Below are 26,773 nucleotides of genomic sequence, written 5' to 3' on the forward strand. Positions count from 1 at the left end.
TGCCAGCAAAAATGAGAAACTGAAAAGAGTTGAGGTATGCAGGAAAAAAAGGAGGAGTATTAGGGATACAAGAGAGAGCTATATTGTACACCTCTGGGCTCACGGTTTATAAAGCCAAGGAAAAATGTATAGGGCTGGAAATAGTTGGCAGAAGTATTTCAATAGCTAAATATGCACCAGTTGCTAGACAAAACTACAGCTGGACTTTTGAAGAGTTATTAAAGCAAGGAATGTCCATCCAAATAAATCCATGTCTTTGCTATTAAATGAGCCATTGTGCCTTTTAAACAAACATTGAAGAAGAGAAGAAAGGACATAATTAAATATACTAATAGCTTCTTGAAACATGATAAAATCTTACATGGCTCCAGTTTTGTAGGTAAGGCAAATAAATCCGGCCTTCAGCGTCAATATGCTTCCCAACACGGATTCCCATACTGACAGTAGGCATGAGGAAACAAAGTGGAGGGGCGAAGGGATGAGAGTCCAAAATCCATAGACGAACGGGTATGTTATATAAATTACCTATTGGAAAAAATGTGATCATCACCATCAAGAACAAAATGACAAACACATACTGATGGCACACAGAACCAAAGATATAAAGTGAACTAATAGATTAAATATCAACGTTCTGGAACCACTCGCTTTACTGGAAAGTATACGCTATCTCACTTCATTATTCTAGAAATAAAATACATTTATATTCGACATGCCAATGTATAAATAAAGAAAACTAATGGGCATGATCAAGAGGAAAAGTTTTTATAAGTGTAAAATTATTCTTTTTCAGACTTTTAGGGTCAAATTACAACAGGGGATGCGTGTGTATTGTTTTCTATCAGCCTTTCAGAAAAAAAAGAGATAAAATATGAGAATCCCCACTGAGTGAGTGTGCAATTCCCAAAATTATTGGAAATTAAGTTGCAAAATGAGAGACAAAATTGAATCACTGTTAAATCTCTGACAATTTACCACAAATTCCTGATTTTACAGAAGAGCCACATGGCCGAATGCACAACTAAATGTAAAGTTTAATTAAAGTGAATATCGACCACAGATTTTATGCCTGCAGTAAAGCAGACCATCTGTACAAAAACGTATCCAACACGCAGAGGCAAAGCCAAGATGTCCGGCATGGATTACCAGTCTACACACTTGATTTGTTTTTGAATGATTTTGTAGATCTGCATTAAAGCCATTGAATCATGGCCACACTTCTGTGCACATAGGTTCTGGAATAAAGTTTTACAGAAGCACTCACAGAGGGCCACCTTTGCATGCATATGTGCATGCATGCCACACACATCAGTAGCCATTTTTTAATGGACTGAAAACCAAAGGAGGCCATCAGTTCACATTCACACACATGCACAAGTGTAGAAGGCCAAATCTAAATACAATTAAAACCCCTTAAAAAACATGAAGACCTATAGAAGTGTGTATATGGGATGGACATTGCAAGTGTCGGCAAGAGCTCTAAATCAGTGTTTGAGGAGTTGCCAAGTGCTGACAAAGTTTAACAAAGTAAAAAACTAAATAAGAAGTAATATTTAGAAAAAGTACATAATGGCCCAGTGGTCCATGCCACTGAAGGGGACTACTTTCTGCGTGGCTGACGGCACAGTGCTTCAGTCACTCACAGAGAAAGGAAACAATGGCTGAAGTGTGCTGACCCATTGCCTCTTGCAGTATGCTGGGGGGAGTGGAAACAAAAGTACACCAAGGATAAAGAAAGCTGGTTGGAAAGATCTTGGCTAATGCTGGTCCAAGACAATTGACAGAAATTCAAATCACGAAAGAAGATCTATTTTCAAATAGAGCAGGTATAAACAAACACATTAAAAGTGACTATTGAGAGGGAAAAGCATCACACAACAGGCAAAAAAATGAATCTTCTTGAATTTCGAATTGGAAGCCAACACTCATTGGTTGTGCTGAATCTACTTGCAATGAAATTGGAGGAATTGGCCTTTCTGACATTTGAATGTGGGAATCAACAAGGCAGTACCCTAAACTGTATATACTTTGCAAGACAAACCTCACGGACATAGTGAGACTCTGGTGGCTACCAGAGAGTTTGGTTGCTGTTTGGGGTAGTATTTGGATGGGTAACTGTGGTTTAGCACCTGTTCTGGGGAGGGGAGGGAGATCGGAGAGTTGGGTAGTTGCGGGGTTTATGGGGCTTGTCAGTGTGCCTCGGAGGGCCCGAAAAGGGTGGTTGGTTCAGAGATGGGATGGGGACCCCACCTGAATTGCGATTTATGACTTGGAATGTGAGGGGGCTCACCTCTATGGTGAAGAGATATAAAGTCCATGCGTACTTAGTGCGGAGAGGGGTCCAGGTAGCCTTCCTCCAAGAAACCCACTTAGACAAAGAAGAGGGGAAGGCGTTGCATAGGCGCTGGCGGGGTCAATTGTACTACACAACTTTCTCGAAGTTTGCCCGAGGTGCCCTGATTTGGGTAAGGGCGGGGGTCCCTTTCCAGCCTTTGATGACGTTAGTAGACCCGGAGGGCAGGTTTGTAGCAGTGCAGGGGCGGTTGGACGGGAGGGATATGGCTTTGTGTAGTGTGTATGCCCCTAATGTAGACCAGGCCGCGTTCTTTTCCAGACTGTCGGGTCAGCTGGCGGCGTATTTGACGGGGGCGGTGGTGTTGGGTGGGGATTTTAATTCAGTGATGGATGTTGAGCTGGACAGGTCCCACCCGCCCCTTGCACAGTCGGTGGTTTGTCGGGTGGCCAAAAGTAGACGGGCCTGGCAGGATACTTGGGGCTTGGTGGACACATGGCGTACCCATCACCCGCTAGACAGGGATTATTCATTCTACTCGGCCCCTCACGAGTTGCACATCCGATTGGATAGCATATTATGTTCACCGGATGTTCAGCCCTTGATGCGGCATAGTGAATATTTAGCCAAGACCATCTCGGACCATAACCCCTGCGTGGGGATGCTGCAATGGTCCAGGCAGAGGCAGGCGATTCCTACTTGGCGCCTTAACCCCTTGCTGCTGCAGGACCCGGTGTTCCGGGCTGAGATTAGTGACTGCATAGAGCAGTTCTTTGGGCATAATTCGGGGACAGCGGCGAGCCGGGCGACGGAATGGGACGCGTTTAAGGCGGTTGTCCGGGGGGTTTGCATATCGTCCACGGCCGGGGTGCGGAAGAGCTTGTTAAAGGAGGTGGACGGTGCGGAGGCTCAGTTGCGGATGGTGGAGCGTACACATCAGGAAGGGGACGGCGAGGTGGCTGTGGTTGTAGAGGCGCGGGAGAGCGTGGTGGTCCGAATGGAGCAGCTTCGTTGTTACGACCATAAAAGTTATCTTGTGCGAGCGCACGCGGAAAGGGATAAGGTGGGATCCCTCCTGGCATGGTTGGCGAACCCGGCGGCGCGCGGTGACCCGATACTCTCCCTGGTAGAAGAAGGGGGGCTGCCGGTCTATTCCCAGGTGGGGATCAATAAGCGGTTCGCCAGTTATTATGCTGGGTTGTATGATAGTACTATGGAGCAGGAACCTGAAGGCCTTGCTGACTTTTTGTTGGAGGCCCGACTGCCTCGACTGGACCCGGAGACCGGGAAAGACCTGGGGAGCGCTATATCGCTGAGTGAGATTCGAGTGGCAATTAGGCACATGGCCCGTCGAAAGACCCCGGGGGCGGATGGTTTTCCAGTCGAGTTTTATGCGGCCTACCCGGATCTGCTGGCACAGCAGCTGCAGGTCCTGTATAGCGAGGCATGGAGACTGGGGCAGTTGCCCGCCTCCGCTCGGGAGGCGATCGTGATACCCTTGCTGAAACCCGGTGGGGAGGCAGGTGCGCGTACAGCATACCGCCCGCTCTCTATGCGGACGGTGGACTACAAAATTCTGAGCAGAATATTGGCGTCGCGCCTCCTGACCCATATGACCGCCTTGGTTCACCCGGATCAGGCGGGCTTTATTCCTCGGCGTAGCACGGCCACCTCTATTCGGCGGCTGCTGCGGGTGATGGAGCTGGACCGGGATGAATAGCCAGAGGCCTGCACTCTGTCGGTCGACATAGAAAAGGCCTTTGATAGTGTGGAATGGCCATATTTGTACCAAGTGCTGCGGGAGTTTGGCTTGGGGGAGGACTTTGTACGTTGGACCACCTTGCTATATAGCGGTGCCACGGCCCGGGTGAAGACGGGGGCTACTATATCGGCCCCCTAACGCGTGCGGAGGGGGACGAGGCAGGGCTGCTCCCTTTCCCCCTTGTTGTTCGCTCTGGCTGTTGAGCCACTGGCGGCTCACGCCCGACGGGGATGTGCCTATACCGGAGTCTCCCTGAGGGGGGACGCCCATTATATATCCCTGTATGCAGACGACCTGCTGATGTTTTTGAGGGACGCGACGGACGCGTTAGGCGGAGCGGTCGCCCTGTTGGAGGAGTTCGGTCGCCTGTCCGGGCTGAAGGTCAATTGGGGTAAGACATGTTTATTCCCGTTGTCACAGGGCGGCAGGACACCGCATGCGGGGGGTCGGATCCGGTGGGAAGGAAGCTGTTTGCGTTACCTGGGGGTTAACATTTATCATACCCAGGCCGATTTGTTGGAGGGGAATGTTGGCAGGGCCCTTCGTGGTTTGCGGGGTAGTATGGGGTTTTGGAGCACACTCCCGCTCTTGTGTGCCGGGAGGGTGGCGTTGCTGAAAATGGTGGCGTTGCCACGCCTCCTTTATTTTTTCCGCACACTTCCTATATGGATCCCGGCGTCGTATTTCGCACGGCTACGAGCACTTTCGACGGGCTTCATTTGGGGTCCGGGAAGGCGGCGGGTGGCGCTGACCACGTTGTGGCGGCCAAGAGCGGAGGGGGGCCTGGCAGCCCCCGATTTTGAATGGTACTATTTGGCGGCCCAGCTTCAGTGGCTCACGCAGGCGGTGGCCCGGGAGTACAGAGGCCCGGAGAGCCCGCAGGACAGGGTGATCCCACGGCATGTGCTGGCCTTTATAGTGCTCCAGCAACGACTAGACCTGACTCAGCTGACCCTGGAGGAGCGTACCCTCCGGCAGTGCTGGAATAGGTGTCAGAGGAGGGCAGCCATAGTCCGCCCGTACGCCCCGGTGAACCCCCAGGGATGTGTACGGCGCTCCCGCATGGGGGTGATTGGTCCGGGCTAGCGAATTGGGAGGAGCTGGGAGTGCAGATGGTAGGGGACCTATTCCGTGAAGGTGTGCTGTTGCCCTTCCAGGACTTGCAGGACGCCTACGGGCTCCCGCGGGGGGACTACCTGCTTCATGCGGCCCTGGTGGTGAGCCTCCAGAAACATTGGAATATGGGGCTGTCGGAACCGCCGACCGCAGCGGGTTGTCAATATGTAGTGATGGCGGCGGGAACGACCAAGGCCATTACTTGCCTATATCCGCGATTGTCGACGGAGGGCTTGCACCCTCTGGCCGCCCTGAGGGAAAAGTGGGAAGCGGACCTCGGGAAAGCGATCCCTGAGACCACGTGGTCCACGCTGGTGCGGAGGGCCTGGAAGGGAACGAGGAACGCACGGTTTCAGTTAGTTCAGTTTTTCACGTTACATAGGGCGTATCTGACGCCGGCCAAGGTCTTGCAATATTTCGGAGGGGCACACTCTCCGTGTCCGCGGTGTGGGGGAGAGGGGGCGGATTTTCGCCACATGTTTTGGGCCTGTTCACAGTTGGGTGACTATTGGGCTGAGGTAGTGGACTGCTTGAATCAGGTGACGGACCGCTCTATTGCCCCGGAGATGGGGGCTTGCTTGTTGCTTTGGTTTCCCCACACCCGTCGCACAAAGGTCACTAGCAAGTTCTATGATTTGGGGTTGATAATGGCCAAGAGAGAATTGACCATGCACTGGAAGTCCCGGGGGGGGGGCCTAGCTTTTTGCGGTGGAGGGCAGCGTTAGTGAGATGGGCGGGGGCGGAGGGTACGCTCCGGGTGCAGTTGGCTTTTCGGAGAGACGATGAGAAAGCACTAGCGACGGCCAGGGCATGGGAAGCGTTGGTGGTGGAACTCCAGGGGCTGATATCTGAGGTAGGGGAAGGAGGGAGCACGTCGGATAGGCAAGAGGCGGGGGGGACTGGGGAGTGAGATGGGAATGGAGGCGGTCCCTGGACACATACAAGAGGCCTGGACAAGAGGGAAGGTCTGCTTGCTCAGGGAGGGGTTGAGCACCCGTACATAATTTACTTGGAAGGGGGGGCACATCGGGGGAGAGGTAGGAGATGGGGGCGCACTGACATGGGGGTGGGGAGGGAACGAGTTGGGGTTGGGAGGGACGGTACTTCTCTTGGACATGGGGAATCGCTGAGTAATGAACAGTACTCCTGGGGGGGGATGGGGAAGTTGGACAGAACGTTGGATTGTTGATTTGGAAAACAATAAAAATGTTTCAACAAAAAAAAATACTTTGCAAGACAATAGTGGAGAGGGATTTCTACAAAGGTCACTTTAAGAAGCCTTTATGCAAGGCCCTATTACACATGGGCAGGTGATGTAGGTACCTCTTTCATTTAATTGGTTAATATCCATGTTGAGGATTCAGGAAAAGGGAGCTCAAATGAGAAGATCGAGAAAAATGAACGGAAAAAAAAGATGATAAATGCTTTTATAAATTAAACGGTCTGAAGCACCTGGCAGAAGCGGAAAAGAAGCTAACTGTCTATTTTGGGTTTAGCAATTATGAGCGAAAGTAAACTGAGATGAAACAAGCCTTTGTCTAGCTAATTCCCCACAGGTGATGTTTTTCCTCACTTCCATATGGGGAGGACCTCCTAACACTGCCATGTCCCCTCCGCTTTTGAAACCGCCTTTCTGCTCATCCTCCTTTTTACATGTCTCACTAAAATTTGATTTTAAGGCCCTCAGCAGGGATTTTATATTCATTTTAGGCGCTTAGAGTAATGTTGATCAGCTTAATTTTGACAGAAACATCTCCTGTCAAAATACACAAGTTTGTCATAAATAGGTCCAAAATATTTTATTTTGTTGAAAACCTTTGTAGCTTTATCAGAACAAGCATTTACAATGCAATAGGTCTCACAATTACATTATTTTGAGCAACTGACATTGTAAATGACAATTTTGTTTTTGTTTTAATTTTTGAAATATAAATAAAATATATGTACTGCAACGCCTGAATGTAAACGATTTTGCTCTGTTGTGTGTTTCTATTCTTCGTTTGGGCAGCAGACATGTTACCTATTTTCTGCATAGAGCTCAGGTGTTCTTGCGGCCTACCATACACTGTAAATAATCACTACTATTATCAGTTTGGTGCCCTGGTCCAGTGCCTGAACCATTACTGTGCCAGAGCAAAACCCTCTTACTTAACACATTACCTGGAGCAACCTAAAGGTGCAATTCCATTGTAGTGCGTGAGCACCGGAAGTTGTGATAACAGAGGTGGGCTTAACACCATAGAGCTGAACAAGCCTCTAAACATTGCTCAGAATTCCATTTAAACAAGTACTAGCTTTTACTTTTTTGGTATTAACAACCTCCTGCGAGCCATCACCCTCCAAACATGGCTATGGCTATATCACAGTGAGAGACCCAAACAGGACAAAACAAGTCTTTGATTGTTGAACGAGTTTGAGAAAAGAGAAGACTGTCGTTTGCTGACGACAGTCACATTAGTATTATTATTGTGTTAAGTTGCTGGGAATAGAATTTGCCTCACACAATATAGTTTACTGGGATGGTTTTTGCAGGATAGAATTGAGCAGAAGTGTACAGGGTGTACTGCATGTTGCAGCTTGACGACATGAATGGCATTTCTGGTGTAAATGAACCATGGGTGTTCTTTGAAACGATATCTGCGATGTCGTTGCATAACATGGAGATGTACATGTCCGAAAGGGTGTGTGTGTGTGGGAGGGGGAGGCGGGGGGAGGTAGAGAACTGCTGAAGGGTTTGTGACTGCTGCCCGTGGCCGGTGCGAAGTTAGAGTCATTGTAGGCAGCTGGCTTATGGCGCTATGTAATGCAACACTTCCCCCCCACCATGGCGCGCAGTTTCAGCTGATGCGTGGCAAACATCTGTAGGATATTCAGGGATAAGTGGGCAACATGTCAACATCGAGGGCTCCATCGGCGCCTTTTGATCAAATCCAATACTGGCAGGGGACGTGCGTGTTCGTTTTTTTTACACGGGTGCTAATCTGCTGCCTGCACACTGCACTACCTTGAAGCCCTCGCCTCTCTGCCTCCCTTTAACATGGTGAGAATGAAGATTAATGTTTCCCAATGTGCGGCATTAGCCGGAACATTACTTATTCTACACTTGCACGCCGTTCAATATTAAATAGCTATTCTTCCGAAAGCGCTTCGGCGGAGTCATGCTCTGAATGGGACAGTGTCAGTTCATCCGATCAGAGCTTTAAATAGGACAGTACCGGTTCTTGTCAGAAGGGCTCCTGTGCTCGGAATAGGACAGTACCGGTTCTTCGCAGCAGGGCTCTGAATAGGACAGTAACGGTTCTTCTCAGCAGGGGCTTCTGTGCTCTGAACGGGAAAGTACGGGTTCTTCTCAACAGGACTACTATGCTATGAATTAACCTGCATCAGTACCGCTGTGCTTTGCTCGGAACACGCCTTTCCCATTACTTCTCTGTGCTACTGTGCATTGAACTGGGCAGTGCCGGTACGCCGGTACTCTGGGCTCCTCTACACTGAATGGGACAGTATCAGCAATGCTTCCCAGTTGGGGACTCAGATAGCACCTTGAGTGGGGCTGTTTTACTTGGGAGAGTAGCAGCACTTCTCGGATGCTAAGTCACTGCCACTGCTGTAGCCCCCAGTCTGGCAGGACTGTGAGGTTTCCATTGCGATCCGCCAGCCAGACTCAGCTCGTGGTGACGTGTTTGGGGTACTGTGCTTGGGTCCACACCGGTTGGCTGGCTATTTTTAATTCATTGATCTGTACATGCACGATTTGGTGTCGGGGGCTGTGGGGTCGAGGGAGTGAGGGGGTGTGGGGTGGCATTGGGGTGTAAGCGCGCCACAGCGAACATGTGTTTTCAATTATCGTGCCCGTGTCTGGGCACGATGATTGAAACCACATGGCCTTTGGTGCGCGTAATAGACACCAATAGGCCATGGGCGGAGCAATGCGCCCGCCTTTGGCCTATTGCGTGCCGTCTTTGGGAAAAACACGCACCAAAGGCCAATCGCAGAAGCCAAAAGGAAAAGCACTCGTGCGTGTGCGATTCCAGGCTCCGTTTTAAAACCCCCTACAAAAGGGCTCTCCCCTGCGCAAGCAGTGCTGCACACTGCAACGCTAGGGCGCGAGCCCTAAGACTTATCTGCTGAACCAAATCGACTTACAGACCAAAGACTGAATGGAACAGTTGCAGTCTGCTGATTGAACAAAAGACATGTAAAGCCAGACAAAAAGAAAGTTAGACATTGGCTTTTATCCAGAAATGTTGCTATAAGGGACTGTGAACATGTTACTTTTACCCAAGGGAATACATTTCTGCAATATGTTGCAAGGGGTGAAATAAGTCAAAATGGGCATATAGGCAGCACACCTAAAGCAGGGATTAGCTGCATTCTGCACAAAACTCTTCTAGAGAACCATTTGTCAATGAGTTATGTGAGGACTTTTCCAACCTTAGAACTAAGACACTGAGAAGAATTCTGAAGACAAATGCAGCAGGACAACGCGTTTAAGGGCTTTAAGGACATGCAGAAGAAAAATGAACAACTACTGCAACCAACCAGCTTTTAAACACTTATGTTCAGTGTAAAGCCCAGGCTCTCTCATTGTTCCATCATATGGCGTCCATCCAACATATATTTTTTCTCTGCAAAAGTGCTAAGTCCTGAGATGACTCATTACGGAATTCAGTGATGCCAATTAACATTCCAAAAGTTCTGCAGAAATTCGGTTTTTCTTTTGATTTTATTATTACAGAGTCGTGCACATCACCTTTCGGTTACATCAGAGAGATCTTGAGTGATAGTTCCGCACCACACAAACCATGATGGTAGGCCTGGAATACAATCATTTGGGACACTGTGAAACCAGAGCAAACACCGTAGCAGGGAGAGGAGCCAACAGTCAAACAGCCTCTCTTAGGGGGACATTAATAAATTCAAGCAGAATAACTGTTGACATAAAAATACCACAAGAAGGACTGGCTGTGTTCCTACCAGTATGTTGCTCTTGGACTAACCTGCCTCTACAATTCACCTACAGTTCGAGGGATTTGTGAAAGAGAAGAGTGAATCCTTCCAGTCAGAGGGCAGCTCAGAACTACCCTCTGCAACCATAGCACAAAGATTGATTCACTTATGTGATCGGATACATCAAGAAAAACATTCCCACAATATGACAGAGGCTCCGTACACCAAAAAATCTGGGGATGCTATGCTTACTCCCTAGAACACGGCCATAGATTAACAGCATATGTGGTGATGCTTAGAACTGTATGATGTGGCTGTGATGTAATAGAGTCACAGCTAGGACAGGATTGCAATGTAAACCAGTACTGAAATGTAATGCTGGAGGTTGCTGTATTCTTATCTACTCCAATTAATAAACCATCTTCAATCCAAAATTTTGGAGTGAATTACTACAAATTGGTGACGAGTGATCTTGTGCAGAGGACAAGTGTCCAACCTTCACCTCTGGAACGCCACTAATTTTAAAATTAGTGCTATTGAAGAATTTTCCTGCTCTGTCTTCATCAACTGTAAGTCTACTCATTAAGGATGTGTATGGAGACATGCCAAGCGAAGTAAATTATTGAAGAAAAATTATTTTAAGATTGTAAGAAGAAATAACATCTCCAGATTAATTCATCTAAAGTAAAGCTGAAAGTTAACTGAAAGTTATTCTCAAACATAACGCTAACGCTTCCAAGCATAACGTGAGCATAACGTGCTATCTAGCTAAGCAACTGTATGACATATTAAACTCAGAAACTTAAGCGCTGAAACCTGTATTGATGCGCATTCAACCGTGGATGAATAATCTCTGACAGCAATGTCTTAACACGACTTGACTTTGTGTTCAAACGATCGTTAAATAGTTTAATGTCAAGACTGCTGCTGCTCGGGAATGTTTATTAGCCCATGTTAATACTGAGGCTTCGTGCGCTTGTTTTGAAATCAAGCTACTGCCAGATAGTTTTCATTGTTTCTTTCAAACAAGCGTCTATAGATTCTGAAGATGAATTACTGGAGAGTATGATCTAATTTGTCATGTCTGTACAACACGAAAGGAAGAAAGTTGGTGATTTTTAAAAGTAAACAAGTCTGCTGGTTTATTGACATTGAAGATTTCACTGGTGCGCGTGCATACATTTGGATATAAACAAAGTCAATGGTTGCTAAGCGCGTGACTCCTTGAACGAATTCAGAGCAATAAAGCGCGTGTACTGTCAAGCGTGAAGCATGCAAGGACAATAAGACTTCCGATCATTATATGCCGCCTGTCTACTATTTGTATTTAAATAAGCGCATGTAAGGAAATCAATGCGCATACTAATGGTTTTAAACAGTTAGGTGCACGCAAAGGAAACAACGCGTGTGTTTGTTCTTACCTAAATAAGCGCACGCAAGGAGGACGACACGCGCATTCTTTAATTAAATAATTACATGAAAACTGAGCAAAATGTATATTTGACATTTCAAAAGACAAGAAGTGCTCGTAAAAGCCAAATGTCATCAAGTGAATAATGTAATTGTACCTGAAAATCTTTTCTGAGGAGACTGAGGGTTCTTAGCTGCTCAGTGTGAGTAAAGAGGGAAGAAGGACTGCTCTGGTAAAACTAAGAACTGAAAGAAAGGAAGGACTGTTTTGGTTTCTTGTGAAAGACACAAACAATGGACTAAACAACCAACTAAGTCTGACTAAAGAAATGAACAACTGATCATCTAAATCAACTAGAAAAATATATATATATATTAATTATTTTAATTAATTGTTTTAATTGATTATTTTAATTAATTGTGTTAATTACTTGTGTTAATTAATTATTTTAGATTCTTGTTTTGATCTGTTGTGTTAGGTTATTATTTTAAAACTACCTTTAATTCTTTATCAAAACTTAGAATGTCTGAGGAATCCATGTCAGCAACACCAAAATTTTTGCCTGTTCCTGGTGAACCTGCCATACCATGGAAACGATGGAAAAATATTTTTTTCACATATTTGTTAGCAATTGGTGGTGATAAATACGGTCCTGTTAGGAGACAAGCCATACTCCTACATCATTTGGGCGTGGAGGGTAAGAGAATTTATGATGACTTGCCCGAAATTTCATTAGGGATGGGAGATGGCCAACCGTCCAACATTTATCAGATGTCGTTGCAAATATTGGAAAAACATTTCACACCAAAAATTTGTATTGTTTTTGAGAGGCACACATTTTTTTGTAGAGTGCAGAAATCGGATGAGAGCATTGTGTCATATGTAGCGATTCTACGTGGATTGGCTGTCACATGTGAATTTCAAACTCCGTGTGATTCCTTAATAAGAGATCAGATTGTCAGGTGTACGAATAATAAAAGGGTCCGAGAAAAGTTATTGTCAAAGGATTCTACTTTGGAACAAGCCATCCAAATTGCTAGGAGCATGGAAGACACTGATCATTGGATTAAAGAGATTGATAAAGAAAAGAAGAATCCAGAGAGTTCATTGACAGTACTAGAAAAAGAAGTATCAGCAGAAGTGAAGGATGTTAAGAAGGAGTTTAACCCCTTCAGCGCGGCGCGTATTTCCGCGCCACGCTGAAGATTCCGTGCGCGGGCGGGGCCATGACGGAACGGTTCCGTCATAAGCACAGCCCAACCGACGTGCATGACGGAACCATTCCGTCAAGCGCGTCGAAGGGGTTAAGAAAGCGACATATAAAAGCTATGGAAATGTACCAGTTAAATCAGGAGAAAGGAGGCCCGTAATTTGATACAGGTGTGGATATCCAGGGCATGTAAGTTCGAGTTTTGCATGTGGTGCAAGGAATGCTACATGCAGATCTTGTGGGAAAATAGGTCATTTAGCGAAAGCATGTAGGTCAAAAGGAAGCATGCAATTAGCCAGTGTGAAAGAAGTAGAAAAGAAAGAAGATGAAAGTGAATACATATTCTTGACTATAGATGGAATAGAATTAAACACCAAACGGCAGAAGTAGTGAAGGAAAGTAATATAGAAATCATCTCGAACATTGATAAGAACGGTATGAACTTAAAAATGGAGAGCACAAAGAGGTTGGTAAAGTCCCATTGTGAAATCGCCATGGGAAATGGAGTAGTAAAACTACTAGTCGATTCTGGTAGCTTATTCACCCTTATCTCAAAAGAGACTTTTCAAGAGAATCTGAATGGAAAAATTAGTGAACTTTTATCTCCTGATGTGAAAGCAGTCGGATATGGAGGTTCAAAGATTAATATCTTAGGGATGCAGTGGATGAGCATCGTCTTTAAGAAGACTGGGGTCTAAGGAAGGATTTAGATCACTGATGAGGGGTCGAATTTGCTAGGATGGAGACATCAGAAAGACTTGAACATTATTCTCAATCCTAATGCACCAGAACCTGTAATGGCAATTGAAACTAATGTGGAAGCAAAGTTTGCTAAAGTTAATGTAAATAATGAATGGGGTGAAATGATAAATGGAAAAGTACTCGTGTGTTTACTGAAAATTTGGGTATGCTGAAGGGATTTACACATCGTATTGTTTTACAAAGTAATGCTAAACCTGTTGTACATAAAGTGAGGGCAATACCTCACATGATGAAAGAACCTCTACAGAAGGAATTAGAAAAACTGTTACAAGCAAAGGTTATTGAACCAATTGAATCGTCTGAATGGTTATCTCCAATGGTCGTTGCCCCGAAGGATGGCAATAAAATTTGTTTATGTATTGACTTGAGAGATCTTAATAGAAACATCTGGGTAGATAGGCAACCCTTACCCAACATTGGAGAAATGCGAAGTGTGATGGGTGGTGGATGTGTTTTTAGTGTCTTAGACATGTCCTATCGCCAGATACATTTACATCCGGAGTCATGACATTTAACTTCATTTGTGACACCGGTAGGAGCATTTCGATACTGTAGGATGCCATTTGGGTTGGCATCAGCTTCTGCTGTATTCCAACGGGTTATGCAGAATATATTCAAAGGTTTGGAGAGGGTAATGTGTTTCCAGGATGATATAATGATTGTGGGGAGATCATTTGAAGAGCATGATGAGCTTATGGAGGAAGTTTTACAGAGAATTGACAGATGTGGGTTAACGATAAAGAAAGAAAAATGCCAAAAAATATTGGGAGTAGTAAGTTATCTTGGACATCAAATATCAGCTGAAGGAATAAAACCAAAGAATAGTATTGTGAAGGCAGTTAAGGAAGCACCTTGTCCCACCAATAAGGAGCAATTGAAATCTTTCCTGGGGCTTGCTGAATATTGTTCTAAGTTTGTTCCTAAGTTCACTGAGTTGGTGGAACCAATGAGACTCTTATTAAAGAAGGGAGTTGTGTTTGAATGGAATTCGGATTGTGGAAGGGCGTTTAGCAATTTGAAGAGTTGTCTTTCTAGTGCACCATCGCTAGGACACTTTGATCCAAAAAGGAAATCTATTTTGGTTAGTGATGCAAGTAATGTGGGAATTGGTGCTGTTTTATTACAGATGTCGGAAGGAGATGAAAAGATTATTGGATTTGCATCTAGAAGGTTACAAGGTGCAGAGAGAAGTTATTCAACAATAGAAAAAGAAGCGCTTGCGTGTTGTTGGGGAATAGCACATTTTAAGTATTATTTGTGGGGAATACCTTTTGTAGTTAAAACTGACCATAAACCCTTAGTTCACATATTCAAGGGAGGTCGTGGACTGGATGGTAGTGTGACTCCCCGCATGTCTAGATGGTTATTTTCCGTCCTAGTTTATAACTTTGTTGTTGAGTATGTGCGTGGAAACAAACATGTGGTGGCTGATTGTCTTTCCAGGATGCCAGTTGAGGATGACTCTTGTATGGAAATCTTGGATGATTTGGTTGTGGAGGAGAACAATGAATTTGCCATAAATCAAGATGAATGGAGGAAAGCAATGGAGACAGACGGAGAGTACAAGGGGTTGAAAGAACTCATCCTGAACTGTTGGAGTGATCCTACTGTAATGCATAAACATAAACAATATTTACAAGTGAAAGATGAATTGAGTTTGCAGGGAGATAAGGTTTTGAGGAGGAGTATGATTGTTCCTCCAGTTTTGTTGAGACCAAGGATATTAAGAATTGTACATGAGGGACATCTGGGTAGGAGTTTGACCAAGCGGAGATTGAGAGAGTCATTTTGGTGGCATGAAATGGATAAAGATGTGGAGAATTTGGTGAAGGAATGTCATGCATGCAGTAATAGCGACAAGGTGAAGATCCCAAGGAATCCTCCTTTGAAGTGCATAGAGTTACCAAAAAGACCGTGGGAAAACTGGTGTTGGATATATTGGGCCCAATTGAGAAATTAGGTAGTAGTAACCGGTATTTGGTAGTGTTGGTAGACTACCATAGCAAATGGTTTACGTGTAAATCCATGGGTGAAGTAACTACAGGTAATGTGATAAAATTTCTTAAAGAAGTCTTTTTAGAAGAAGGGGTGCCTAAGACACTGGTAACGGATAATGGAGTTCAATTAGTTTAATCAGAAATGAATAGTTATTTAAGTAGCCTTGGAATTTCCCATAATAAAGTTGCTTTATTCCATCCACAGGCTAATGGTCTTGTGGAGAGAATAAATCGTATTGTTATGGAATCTATTCAGCTTTCATTGGTGAATGGTTTGTCCTGGAAGGATGAATTAAGAAGGATGATGTGGGGTCATAGAATTACACCTCACACAGTAACGGGTATTTCTCCTTTTGTTGCTTTGAAAGGAAGGGAACCTGGAACTAAGGAATCTCCAAAGTGGTTGCAAGAGAAGAAGCAGATCTGGGCTGATAGAGAAAGGATGAGATTGAGAGTGCTGGAAAGTCAGTGGCGTAACAAGGTTGGGTTTGATCATAGAAAAGCTGTTAAGGAATTAGTCTTTGAGGAAGGTGATTGGGAAGTGATAAGAAGGTTTGGGTTTGTAAAGAAAGGGGAGAGTAAGTTTTTTCAACCCCATAAAGTGATATCTGTGGAAGGTTCTGTGGCCCTACTTGATGATGGTAAGAGATGGAGTGTGGGAGATTTGTGTAAGGTATCTCATTTATAAGTCTCATGTTTTTTTATCTTTGTATTTTAGTATGTTCATTGTTCTGCATTATTCCTCAATTTTACGATGCGTCATGTATTTTAAATATATTTCTTTTGATTATTTCTATAAGGGGGAAGATATGTGGTGATGCTTAGAACTGTATGATGTGGCTGTGATGTAAAAGAGTCACAGCTAGGACAGGATTCCAATGTAAACCAGTACTGAAATGTAATGCTGGAGGTTGCTGTATTCTTATCTACTCCAATTAATAAACCACCTTCAATCCAAAATTTTGGAGTGAATTACTACAATATGTTTCAATTTGACTACATTTTCTGCCAGACAGAATGCACAGATGTAGGGTCCTTCATTCTGTCAAGCAATCTGCCAAATACAGAGGCACATACACAATAATTTTTAAGAACTTTTTTGATATAGTACTTCATGTCACACTTTTGCATTTTCTAAAAACAGTAAGCAACATTTGTTATTTTTACCCAACTTATGCAACGTAGGGGAAATATCTGCCACACACCACAAGTAATTTGATGGTTTAGTGCAGTGGTTGTACAACAATCAGGAGCTGTAGAGGGTACAAAACCTAGGTCGCCCTCCTCTCAATCAATATATTTCTCTACAGACCTAGGTCTTTTAGAAGGAATCTTGGTCAAACACAATATGGTTCAAAACCCTATCAATTAGGTTATTCTATGCTCCCCATATTATCAAAGCTTGGGGTAGTCACCAAAAGGTTCGCCACCTTCAATTTCAATTTGAACAAACTTTACTTAAAGCAGTCCCCCCAATGAGCCTCGTGGTGTAAAAGCTTGTGTAAAGTACACCGAAAGTTTCTCTAATCATTTGGTTAATGCAAGAAACGTAAAGAAAAAATGTGAAGAGAGACGAGATGGCACCTCACGTGCGCAACACCAATTGAGCCTGCTGACTGGTACTCATCAGCTTTGCCCACTCTTCTCATCATTGGTAGCCATCACGCTCCAAAAATAAAAATAAATATAAAGTGTCCACACTTTAAACCCAAAAGAAACTGTTGCAGGTAAGTGGTGCGACTAAGTAGTGCAAATTAAAAAATGGAAAAAATGCACCCTCTATAGGTTCCAACTTTATTCTTCCTTAGAAGTGCACCCAATCCAAAGCTTAAAACAGGTAGCTAATCATGCATACCATTATCATGTGCCAACAGGTTTCATTGCCATGAGTATTTGTGGCGATTTCATCAGGGCAACAATAGTCGCTAGGCACACGTCAAGGACACTTCTTAGAGTTTCATCAGGGGACCTTATGGAGCCTAGGTCTCTCGTACCGGCTCATACATGGGGGTCGACCGGTCGCTTGACCGGCCGAGCGAATGAGCTCCGTGAGGCTTTGGTTGATTGGCATTACGGCTGAATGTTCAATCATCACGAGGACTCACATAAGGAGCCTTTGGGTGACCCCCATGTATGAGCCGGTACGAGAGACCTAGGCTCCATAAGGTCCCCTGATGAAACTCTAAGAAGTTTCCTTGACGTGTGCCTAATGACTATTGTTGCCCTGATGAAATCGCCACAAATACCCATGGCGATGAAACATGTTGGCACATGATAATGGTATGCATGATTAGCTACCTGTTTTAAGCTTTGGATTGGGTGCACTTCTAAGGAAGAATAAAGTTGGAACCTATAGAGGGTGCATTTTTTCCATTTTTTAATTTGCTCTACTTAGTCGCACCACTTACCTGCAACAGTTTCTTTTGGGTTTAAAGTGTGGACACTTTATATTTATTTTTATTTTTGGAGCGTGATGGCTACCAATGATGAGAAGAGTGGGCAAAGCTGATGAGTACCAGTCAGCAGGCTCAATTGGTGTTGCGCACGTGAGGTGCCATCTCGTCTCTCTTCACATTTTTTCTTTACGTTTCTTGCATTAACCAAATGATTAGAGAAATTTTCGGTGTACTTTACACAAGCTTTTACACCACGAGGCTCATTGGGGGGACTGCTTTAAGTAAAGTTTGTTCAAATTGAAATTGAAGGTGGCGAACCTTTTGGTGACTACCCCAAGCTTTGATAATATGGGGAGCATAGAATAACCTAATTGATAGGGTTTTGAACCATATTGTGTTTGACCAAGATTCCTTCTAAAAGACCTAGGTCTGTAAAGAAATATATTTAGTGCAGTGGTTCCCAAACTTTTCAACCCACGGCTCCCTTTACCCACTGACCATTGCCCGTGGCTCCCCACTGTTACTTTTTTTAGATTTAAGCCCAGCCTTGGGAGTACTTGTATTTTTCTCCCTGAAAATAATTGGGATGAAGCGGATGAAGGTATTATAATCCTACACGTAGGTTGTTTCGTATTACTATGGCGGCGCCTCCAATAAAATATTCCTAGTTAAACTTCTGTGCCCATATCTTTTGTATAGTACCCTCTCAAACTTTTGTATCCCACGTACAGTGCTAGATAGCACCCCTATGCATGTAGGCCCCATTGCCAAAGTGTTTCTGCGCATGAAGAATATTTGCATGCACTTCCATTTCTACCCATTTCATACATGCCAACACACCTGTCTCAGCAGGGTGCCTCACAATTTTGTAAACCACATACAGCTTTATTTTTGCTGTCTCCTCCCTAAATTTGCCTCCAAAGCAATGCAAGTAAAACAAATTACTCTGATTTATTTTTTTAAACATCCCTCCTTTCTTGCTTCCAAATGTTGGCATTATGCCGAATATCGTGTTTTACTTACCTGTGCTCAAGGAGAGAGCAGGCCTGTCTGGAAATGTATGTGTACTGAAAGAAATGTGTACTGGAAGTACCTATGATTCAAGTACAAATTTCAATACTAAATAACACTTAGTTGGTGTAAAATGCATTTGGAAAAAAAAAAACTATTAACGAGTAACAAAATAAATCAGGCATCTTTTGCTTCCTTTGGGAGTGTTGGAACGTGGGGACCCAGTGAAATATGGAGGTCATCTCCCTCGACATACAATCAATTAAGCACTACGTTTACAGCTTTAGGCATGTCACAAATCGACATCATGAGTTTAAATCAAATTAGGTTAACAGAAGCCAGCAACCCCATAAACATTAAATGCATTGAAGTGCTAGGTGTGCGGCTCCCTTGGCTAGGTTTGACAGCTCCCCAGGTATCCACGGTGCACAGTCTGGGAACCAATGGTTTAGTGCCAAGGAACCGCTGTTACTTCCTCGTGAGTGTTATGATTATTGCATCAATTTCATACCTGGTGCACTGGTGCTCATTTAATGACAGTAAATTGAAGGCAACTTAAAGAGAGGGTTCATACAACAAAAGCCTGCATTTTCTCCAGGTCAAAAAATCAATACTGGACCCTGTCTCAGTACTGACTACAGGGAGCTAAAAATATCACTACTAGATTTATAAAGCGCACAGTTACCACAGGGCATCAAGGCACTAAAGAAAGGAGAGCTCCAAGGAAGCTCCTATTGTAAGGAGAAAGAACATGCTAGCCCTACAATAAAGCGTGAAAAGCAAAATCTTCAATGCTTTCCAAAAACTACCGTGTTCCTGCAAATCACTAATGGCTTGTGGGAGAGAATTCCACAATTTTTATGTGCCTACTGAAAAAGCCCTCCCCCCCCCACCCCCCCACCTAGACTTTCTAAACTGAAGAACGCCTACAAGATTATAATTAGCAGACCGAAGATATCCAGTGGAAATATATCTCTTGAACAGCTCAGTCAGTCCTCTGGGCCGGATATTTTGCACCACCCTATGAACAATGCATAAAGCCTTAAAGGTAATGCATTTGTTCACCGGTAACCAATGCAGTTTGGAGATCCCCACTGAGACTAATTGGTGTTTAGGAATTTCAAGTATCAGTCTCGTGGTCGTATTCTGTACTAACTGTAGTTTGACAATTGCCGTTTTATTGATCCACAAATAAAGTGCATTACTATAGTCAAACCAAGAGGACATCAAGGCAAAAACTATCTACTCGCATGCTTTCAAAGGGAAAATCTTTCTCGGGGTCTAATAATCCCAAAAACAAGTGGATACCGTATGACTGACCTAAAGGTCAAGCGATAACTTGTATCAACTAACATACCAACATTTTTAGTGGAGTCTGCCGGGATGGGCAATACCCCTAGTATCTCCGGCCACCAGGAATTATTCCGAATGGAGGAATGGTTGCCAAAAATCAAAACGTCAGTCTTGTCCTCATTCAGTCCAAAATAGTTGCTACCTATCCAGGATGCTACTGCCTGCATACATTTCTGGAAGTTGGCAGCAGTGGCCTCCATATACCTGGTGAGAGACCCGGTAATTTGTGTGTCATCAGGATAGGGCCTGCAGTCCAAAAGACCGTATCAACTTGGCCAGAGGGGAGACATTGAGATTAAAAAGAGTCAGGCTCAGAGAGGAGCCCTGAGGTAACCCATATGGCAGAAGAATGGGATCAGAACTAGGTTGGTTAATAGAAACCTTCTTTGATCTATCCTTCAGAAAGGAAGTTAAGAGATCTAACGTTGACCCAGAGAGCCCCAGATTACAAAGTCCATCAGTAAGCAGGGCAGGAAAGATGGTATCAAAGGCTGCATAAAGTCCAAGAGGATCAATGCCACAGACTACCCTGCATCAACCACAGAACGTATATAATCAACTGGTAATATCAAAGCATTTTCTGTCCTATGATTAGTTCTGTTAGCAAACTGAGAAGGATCTAGCCGTTCATTCTTCTCCAATTAAGTCACTAGTTGTAAATTGAGGAGCTTCTCCTAGATTTTGGAAGGAGGGGGCGATAGAGAGATAGGCCTATAGTTAATAAAATCTAGTTTTTGTTTTAGAAGAGGCTTAACAATTGCTCTTTTCCGTAGTTAAGGATAAATTCCTGAGCTGATGGATTAATTAATGGTGGAAGCAAGATAAGGAGCAACCGTCTTAGTACCAGCTGCAGTTCTTCAAGAGGATATGGTTCAGAAGGTGAGCCAGACTCCATACTAAGAAGATAGACCACAATTTGCTCAGGAGTCAGGCAAGAGAAACTGGAAAGTCCTGTAGTCTGATTGACACCAGAATCTCCAACTATAATGAGGTACCATCCCCCTGCCTGTTCTCATACACAGAAATATAGGAGTCTTCATTGAGTGAATCAAGTTCCCTATCAAGATTTAGAATTTTGATTTGAAAAAAAGCTCCCCAGCCTGTTACAGAATTCTTGAGTACCACCAATAATGGCAAGAGTAGTGGGCATAGCAAGCAAGAGCGCACTTGATGACTTAGCTAGCTCAAATCCTATTTTTTCTTCTTTCATGAGGGTCCTATGTAGATCTTTCACCTGCAAATTATAACATTTCGCTATATCCTTTCTTGGGCGCCATGTGACTCTTCTAGATAGATGCTACCATATCAATGACTGATATAAGCCAGCTAAATCGGCATGGTTTGTCCATCTAAAATGCGCTTGAAAAGAGTTTCTTCCAAGAACACCTTCTAGCTTCTTTTAGAAATGTTAGTACTATGGCATGAAGGGTTACTTGAGAATGGCGCCCTTCCACCAAAAAGGGACAGCATAATGCTCGGACCAGATTATTGGCAGTGCCGTCAAAACCTTAGGATGAGCGTCATTGGAAAAGATTCCATACAGTTTATTGCTCACCCTGTGAGTATGGCCATTGACTAGTTGTGAAAAACCACAGCTTAACATACCATCCTTAAAAATAATTGTGAATATCCACACTTCTCATTCTCTAGATTGAAAATAAAGACCCACATAAAGGTAGTCCTAGATTTACCAAAATGAGGTTCTACCAGATGTAAGAACTCTGATGTAAAAGAGGACCTAGGTCCAGGGGGCCTGTAAGTAAAAGTCTCAGTAAACAAACAGATGGGATTGATTTTAATAGATAACTATAATGCTTCACAAAGACTCGAACTCTGCACTGCCTCATTAAGACAGGTATTGGAGGATTTGAAATATAATAGCCAGCCCACCACCCACTCTTCCTATCCCACCTTGCCTAAGGATGGTAAAACCAGGGGGATAGCGTCCACCAGGTCGGGCCAGGCGAACCCTTAGCCCATGTTTCTGTAATAGAGACCCAATCTGGGTCATGAGCTGAAATGAAATCCACCACCTCGCCTTTATTTTTAATGAGAGAGCGAGTATTCATCAAAAAACCATTCAGAAAAGATTGTCCAGAAGGAATTCCTTCAGCTATACTACCAGGAGATGTGGCAATGTGAGAAGGGGATACCAATGGAGTAACCATAAAACCACATAAGACGCTCCTACAGATATAATGATAATACAGTTAAATTGCACAATGGAAAAGCATTGTGGAGCATTGCAGCACCAGCTTAAAAGCTGCTCTCTTGAGTAAGTAGTAATGGTGGGCTCACCTGTACAGAAACAGCGAGGGATTTTGGCACAGTCTAGCAATATAAAGTGGTACATATACGACAGTGTAGACCAAGAGGGTGACCCCATACATGATACATCTATAAGTGCTTCACAGACTGACAAAGGGTCCTAAAGAATTTTGATGGAAACCATTCTCTCTCATATGAGCCTAACACTTGATACATTTATTTCATGATAGTTTCCAATATCATTTAGGAAGCAAAGAAAAGTCCTGAGGAAAACATCCAAGTTGCTATGCATTTGCTAAAGCTGTGGCTTAGGTCAATAAGTGTGTCCCATAGGAGGCACTTGTAGATGCTGTTCTGCTACTGAGTGGCTTATAAACTCAGGATGGAGCAGCTAGCCCAGGAGCAGGCAGCAAGATTCAAAGGTCATCACACACTCCCATGAAACTCCAGAGGTCGCAAGGACATTTGATAGGCCCTCTTATTCCAGAGTGAACCCTTTGATATAGGGTACAGAACAGGAGGAAATCCTGCTGAATATATACCCACTCATGCAGTGGTTAATTTGAGCTCGTGGTTGCAGGTGGGGCCAGACTTTCACCCACAACAGTGAGAAAAACACAAAAGGGGGAAAAGAGGAGAAAGATGAAAAACAGTGACAAAGAGAGGAGGGATGCAAAAGAACATGCAAGAGTGAGATTACAGGGAAGAGTGGGCGTGGAAAGAGGTACAATATGAATTTAAGAGTATGCAGACTTGGTATTCTGCACTGCTGATCTTTTTAGCACTGGCCGCAGACTTCTGACCAAAACTTTGGGCCAGATACTTCAAACACTGCCCTCAAGATCCCTGTTCTATGGTGAAGAATCACTAAGAACCACACGCCAAACAGTCCCGGTCACCAAAGCATTGAGACTCTGTAAGGTGACAAGATGTTACAGTCAAGCAGGGCGAACACATGCAAAGGGGAAAAAAAAACTGGAACCACCTATGTGCAGCCGTCACCCGGAGAAGGTGGATCTCTCAGGACAGGCCTACACTACAACGTTTCAGCAATCTTGAATTTTTCAACACCATCTCACCATAACAAGCTAAACTTAAAACATCAGAAGGAGATCTGGTCTTAATTGGAATCTGTTTTTAGTTTTGGATCCATATGCTTCCAATAACTTACTTTCTATTCTTGGGAAGATGGCAGAAAAACACAACAGAAGCCACTAAGGTAAGGTGCTTCTCCCACAGATCTCGTAGCTCTTTTAGTTGCAGTTGCCTGAACTCACCCACTCTTCCCAAGCAGTTTGATTGCCTCGCCTCCCCTCAACAGATATCTCTCAAATTGTGCCCTGCTGGGGTGGGAGGTGGAATTCTCATCAAAGTCACTCCTCCTGGGCATTTTTGATGGAGTGGGAGGCACATGGGCTGACTAAGTGTATTTGGGAGTGGACACCATGGTGGCAAAAAAAAGACATAGCTGGTAGGTGAAAATCGTCCAGACCTCCCTCGCTGTCTCGACGGCATTGTGGGGTGGACTGGAGTGCTCAGCAAGAAACAACGGTATACGAGACCAGGGGCTGCCATAAGAAAAATGCAGCGATCTGGTGTAAACAGTAAAATCACTTTGGGTTGGGCTCAATGTGACGAGTGTATTGGAAATTTCCTCGGATTAGTGTTTATGGTGGACCTGATACCTTGTCTGTAACAATGTTGTTATACTTCTATACTGTTTACCAGCGAAAGCTGAACATGGTGGAAAGTTTATCATCACATAAAAAAATAGAGTTGGATAAAAAAAGAAATTTGTGCCCAGGCCCTAAAAGGGCCTACACCATTCTTCAGAAACCCTTGTGGTAGACAAGAATGTCCTTTCTGTGACCTGCAGCCTATGAGATCACCTCAAGATCTGCTCAAGGAACACCAAGACCGTACACATACATTACTATCATAAATCAATAAAAAAAGTATTTCTGGCACTTTCATTTTCGAACAGCTAGAAGGCAAGCAATCGTTACAAGCAATTTTTGCAATTGTCAACAAAATCATAACATCTCAACTTTTTTTTAAATATTCACCATCTACAAATCCAACAATTGTGTAATTGTATAAAACATCAGCTTGTTAAACGGAATCAATGCTTCAGAAATGTGCTTACCCTGTTAAGAACAAAATCTAGTCCCATTTCAGGACATGCAGCAAGGCAACAAATGATGGCACTGTGCTCATTAAAACACCCTCTCTGATTATGCCAGGGTGCATCTTGCATTTTGTCAGGCTCTGTATTCTACCAAGGATTTGATTATGCAACCTTTATCATTATACTTATGTCCAATTTAAGATCTTTGAATATTCGCAAGACTATGTTTATGAATGGGTTGGGACAAGGCCTGCATTCTGATCATGGTACGGATCTAATGTGCCAGTGCATTAATTATGCTGATTACAGAAGAGTTCAGTCTAATTATACTTTTTCCCGATTTCTCCATTTTCTGAGAAAGGGTCATGCTTAAAGAAGCCAGCCAAGGGTCAAAAAGACCCCCCAGAGTGTGATCTTCTCCACTTGACCACAGTGTGCAATTCTTGGGCAAATCACTTCATCTCACTGGGTTTCAATTCCCTTGTTAAAAATAATTGCGAACATATACCAAATGCTAATTGATTGGTTTACATTTCACAATTAGATGAATCTTGCAATGCCTTGTCAGTCCAAATGTTACAGCTCGATTCTGAAAGCTATTTACGCATGTAAGATTGGCTTATACCTGCAAAAGCTGGAGAAGAGTTTCATGTAAGTAGATCTACTCATGGGGTCCAAAACAGGTCTGATATGTACTCCTGACAAAGGCAGGAATAAACGTTTTTGCAGAGTGCAAAGGGATTTCAACTACTTCTAAAATAACTGCAAGCCAGGAGAAAGGAGTTTCTTTTTTCTCCAGGATGAAAATATTCCCCTAAGCCCTGAAGAAAAAAAGAAAAGAAAAAAGTGAATTTGCACTTGCGCTACAGATGTTTGCAGGCGCACAAAATCACATAAGTATTTGCTCATGCAAAATGGAACTCACAAAGGATTGCTAGGAGTGTGGCTTCCAGGACTACTTCTGTAAATTTTTCGGAATTTCTGTAAGTTGTAAATCTGCATCCATTCACGGTCCGAGGCCTGTGGTTACAGTTTTGTAACTTTAAGAATGTGATTCCCCCAATACATATTTTTGGATGTTGCTAATAATGGTTTTATACCTATTCTGCATTTAAAACAATTAACAGACTTGCTTTTTATTCTCCTGCAAATGTCAGCATGTTATAGGAAGCATTCTATATGGCCGGACATTGTTAACTTTGCAAACATGTATACATGTTTTCATATTGGAACCAGGGTCAGTAATGCAAGCTGAGCTTATAGCTCACAACATTTCCTTAAAATGCTTATATTGTCTTAGCAAAAGACAGTCTTCTTTCTATCAACCATAACATAGTACTGTAAACTGGCTGACAACTGGCTTGGTCTGCAGAACACAAACTGAAAAATGATGGTTCTGTCAGAGGTCCCTGAAGTACTTACCCTGATACTTTGTTGGAATGGTACCCTTACAGTTCAGAAGGTGCTTGAAGGAGCCATCTTTAAACGCTGAAAATGGAAATCAAAGTGTAAGGCCATATATATATATAAATATATAAATTAATTTTTACTGGTTAAAAAAATTCCAATTCAAAACAGTCTTTTAAGCCTTCAATGCAAATAGGCACTAATAAACCACTGACATTTTCACACTGAAAATCTAGCTTTTAACCAAAAACTGCTATACAGTAAAATAGTCTTTCAGTCAATTGCTTGTCATTTATCCACATGTACTTCAGACAGGTTTGGAAACAGGTCAAGCAGGAGAAAGATCTTTAGCTGTGCCCATGAGGCAGATGGGCGGTTTCCCTCTGTATACATATCCGGATCGTCAAACTAGCTCTTTTTATCCACGGTAATGCCAGTTCAGACTGTGCTGTGGCAGTAAGCCCCTCACAAATGACACATTATCATTGGGCATCTGCTTCATGAGTATGGGCACCACTGAGCTCGAGAAGCTGACTGCTCGCTGCGAGATCGACCTGCAACCCTCCCCCCCCCCCCCAAATCTATCTAAGGTTAACGACCTCACAGAGCACTACAACTAGACTATTCTTTCTTGAAGTGTTGATTTAATGGCGTGTTGCTTCACAGGCCAGCATGTGAAGCAACACACCATTAAATCAACACTTCAAGA

General features: G+C 43.7%; 1 protein-coding gene across 4 annotated transcripts in view; it reads right to left on the reverse strand.

Annotated features, from left to right (window-relative positions):
* Window positions 1-26,773, reverse strand: part of UEVLD (UEV and lactate/malate dehyrogenase domains) — a 367,733-nt gene that overhangs the window by 180,123 nt on the left and 160,837 nt on the right. For all 4 annotated transcript variants that reach the window (XM_085648047.1, XM_085648046.1, XM_085648048.1 and 1 more), the window contains exons 3-4: window positions 26,080-26,145; window positions 362-525 (exon numbers count right to left, since the gene is read on the reverse strand). In XM_085648047.1, the coding sequence (XP_085504173.1) occupies window positions 362-525; window positions 26,080-26,145 (230 nt within the window). The remainder of the gene's footprint in view (window positions 1-361; window positions 526-26,079; window positions 26,146-26,773) is intronic.

Source organism: Triturus cristatus, chromosome 3_2 (genome assembly GCF_964204655.1).
Source record: "Triturus cristatus chromosome 3_2, aTriCri1.1, whole genome shotgun sequence".
Lineage (NCBI taxonomy): Eukaryota > Metazoa > Chordata > Amphibia > Caudata > Salamandridae > Triturus > Triturus cristatus.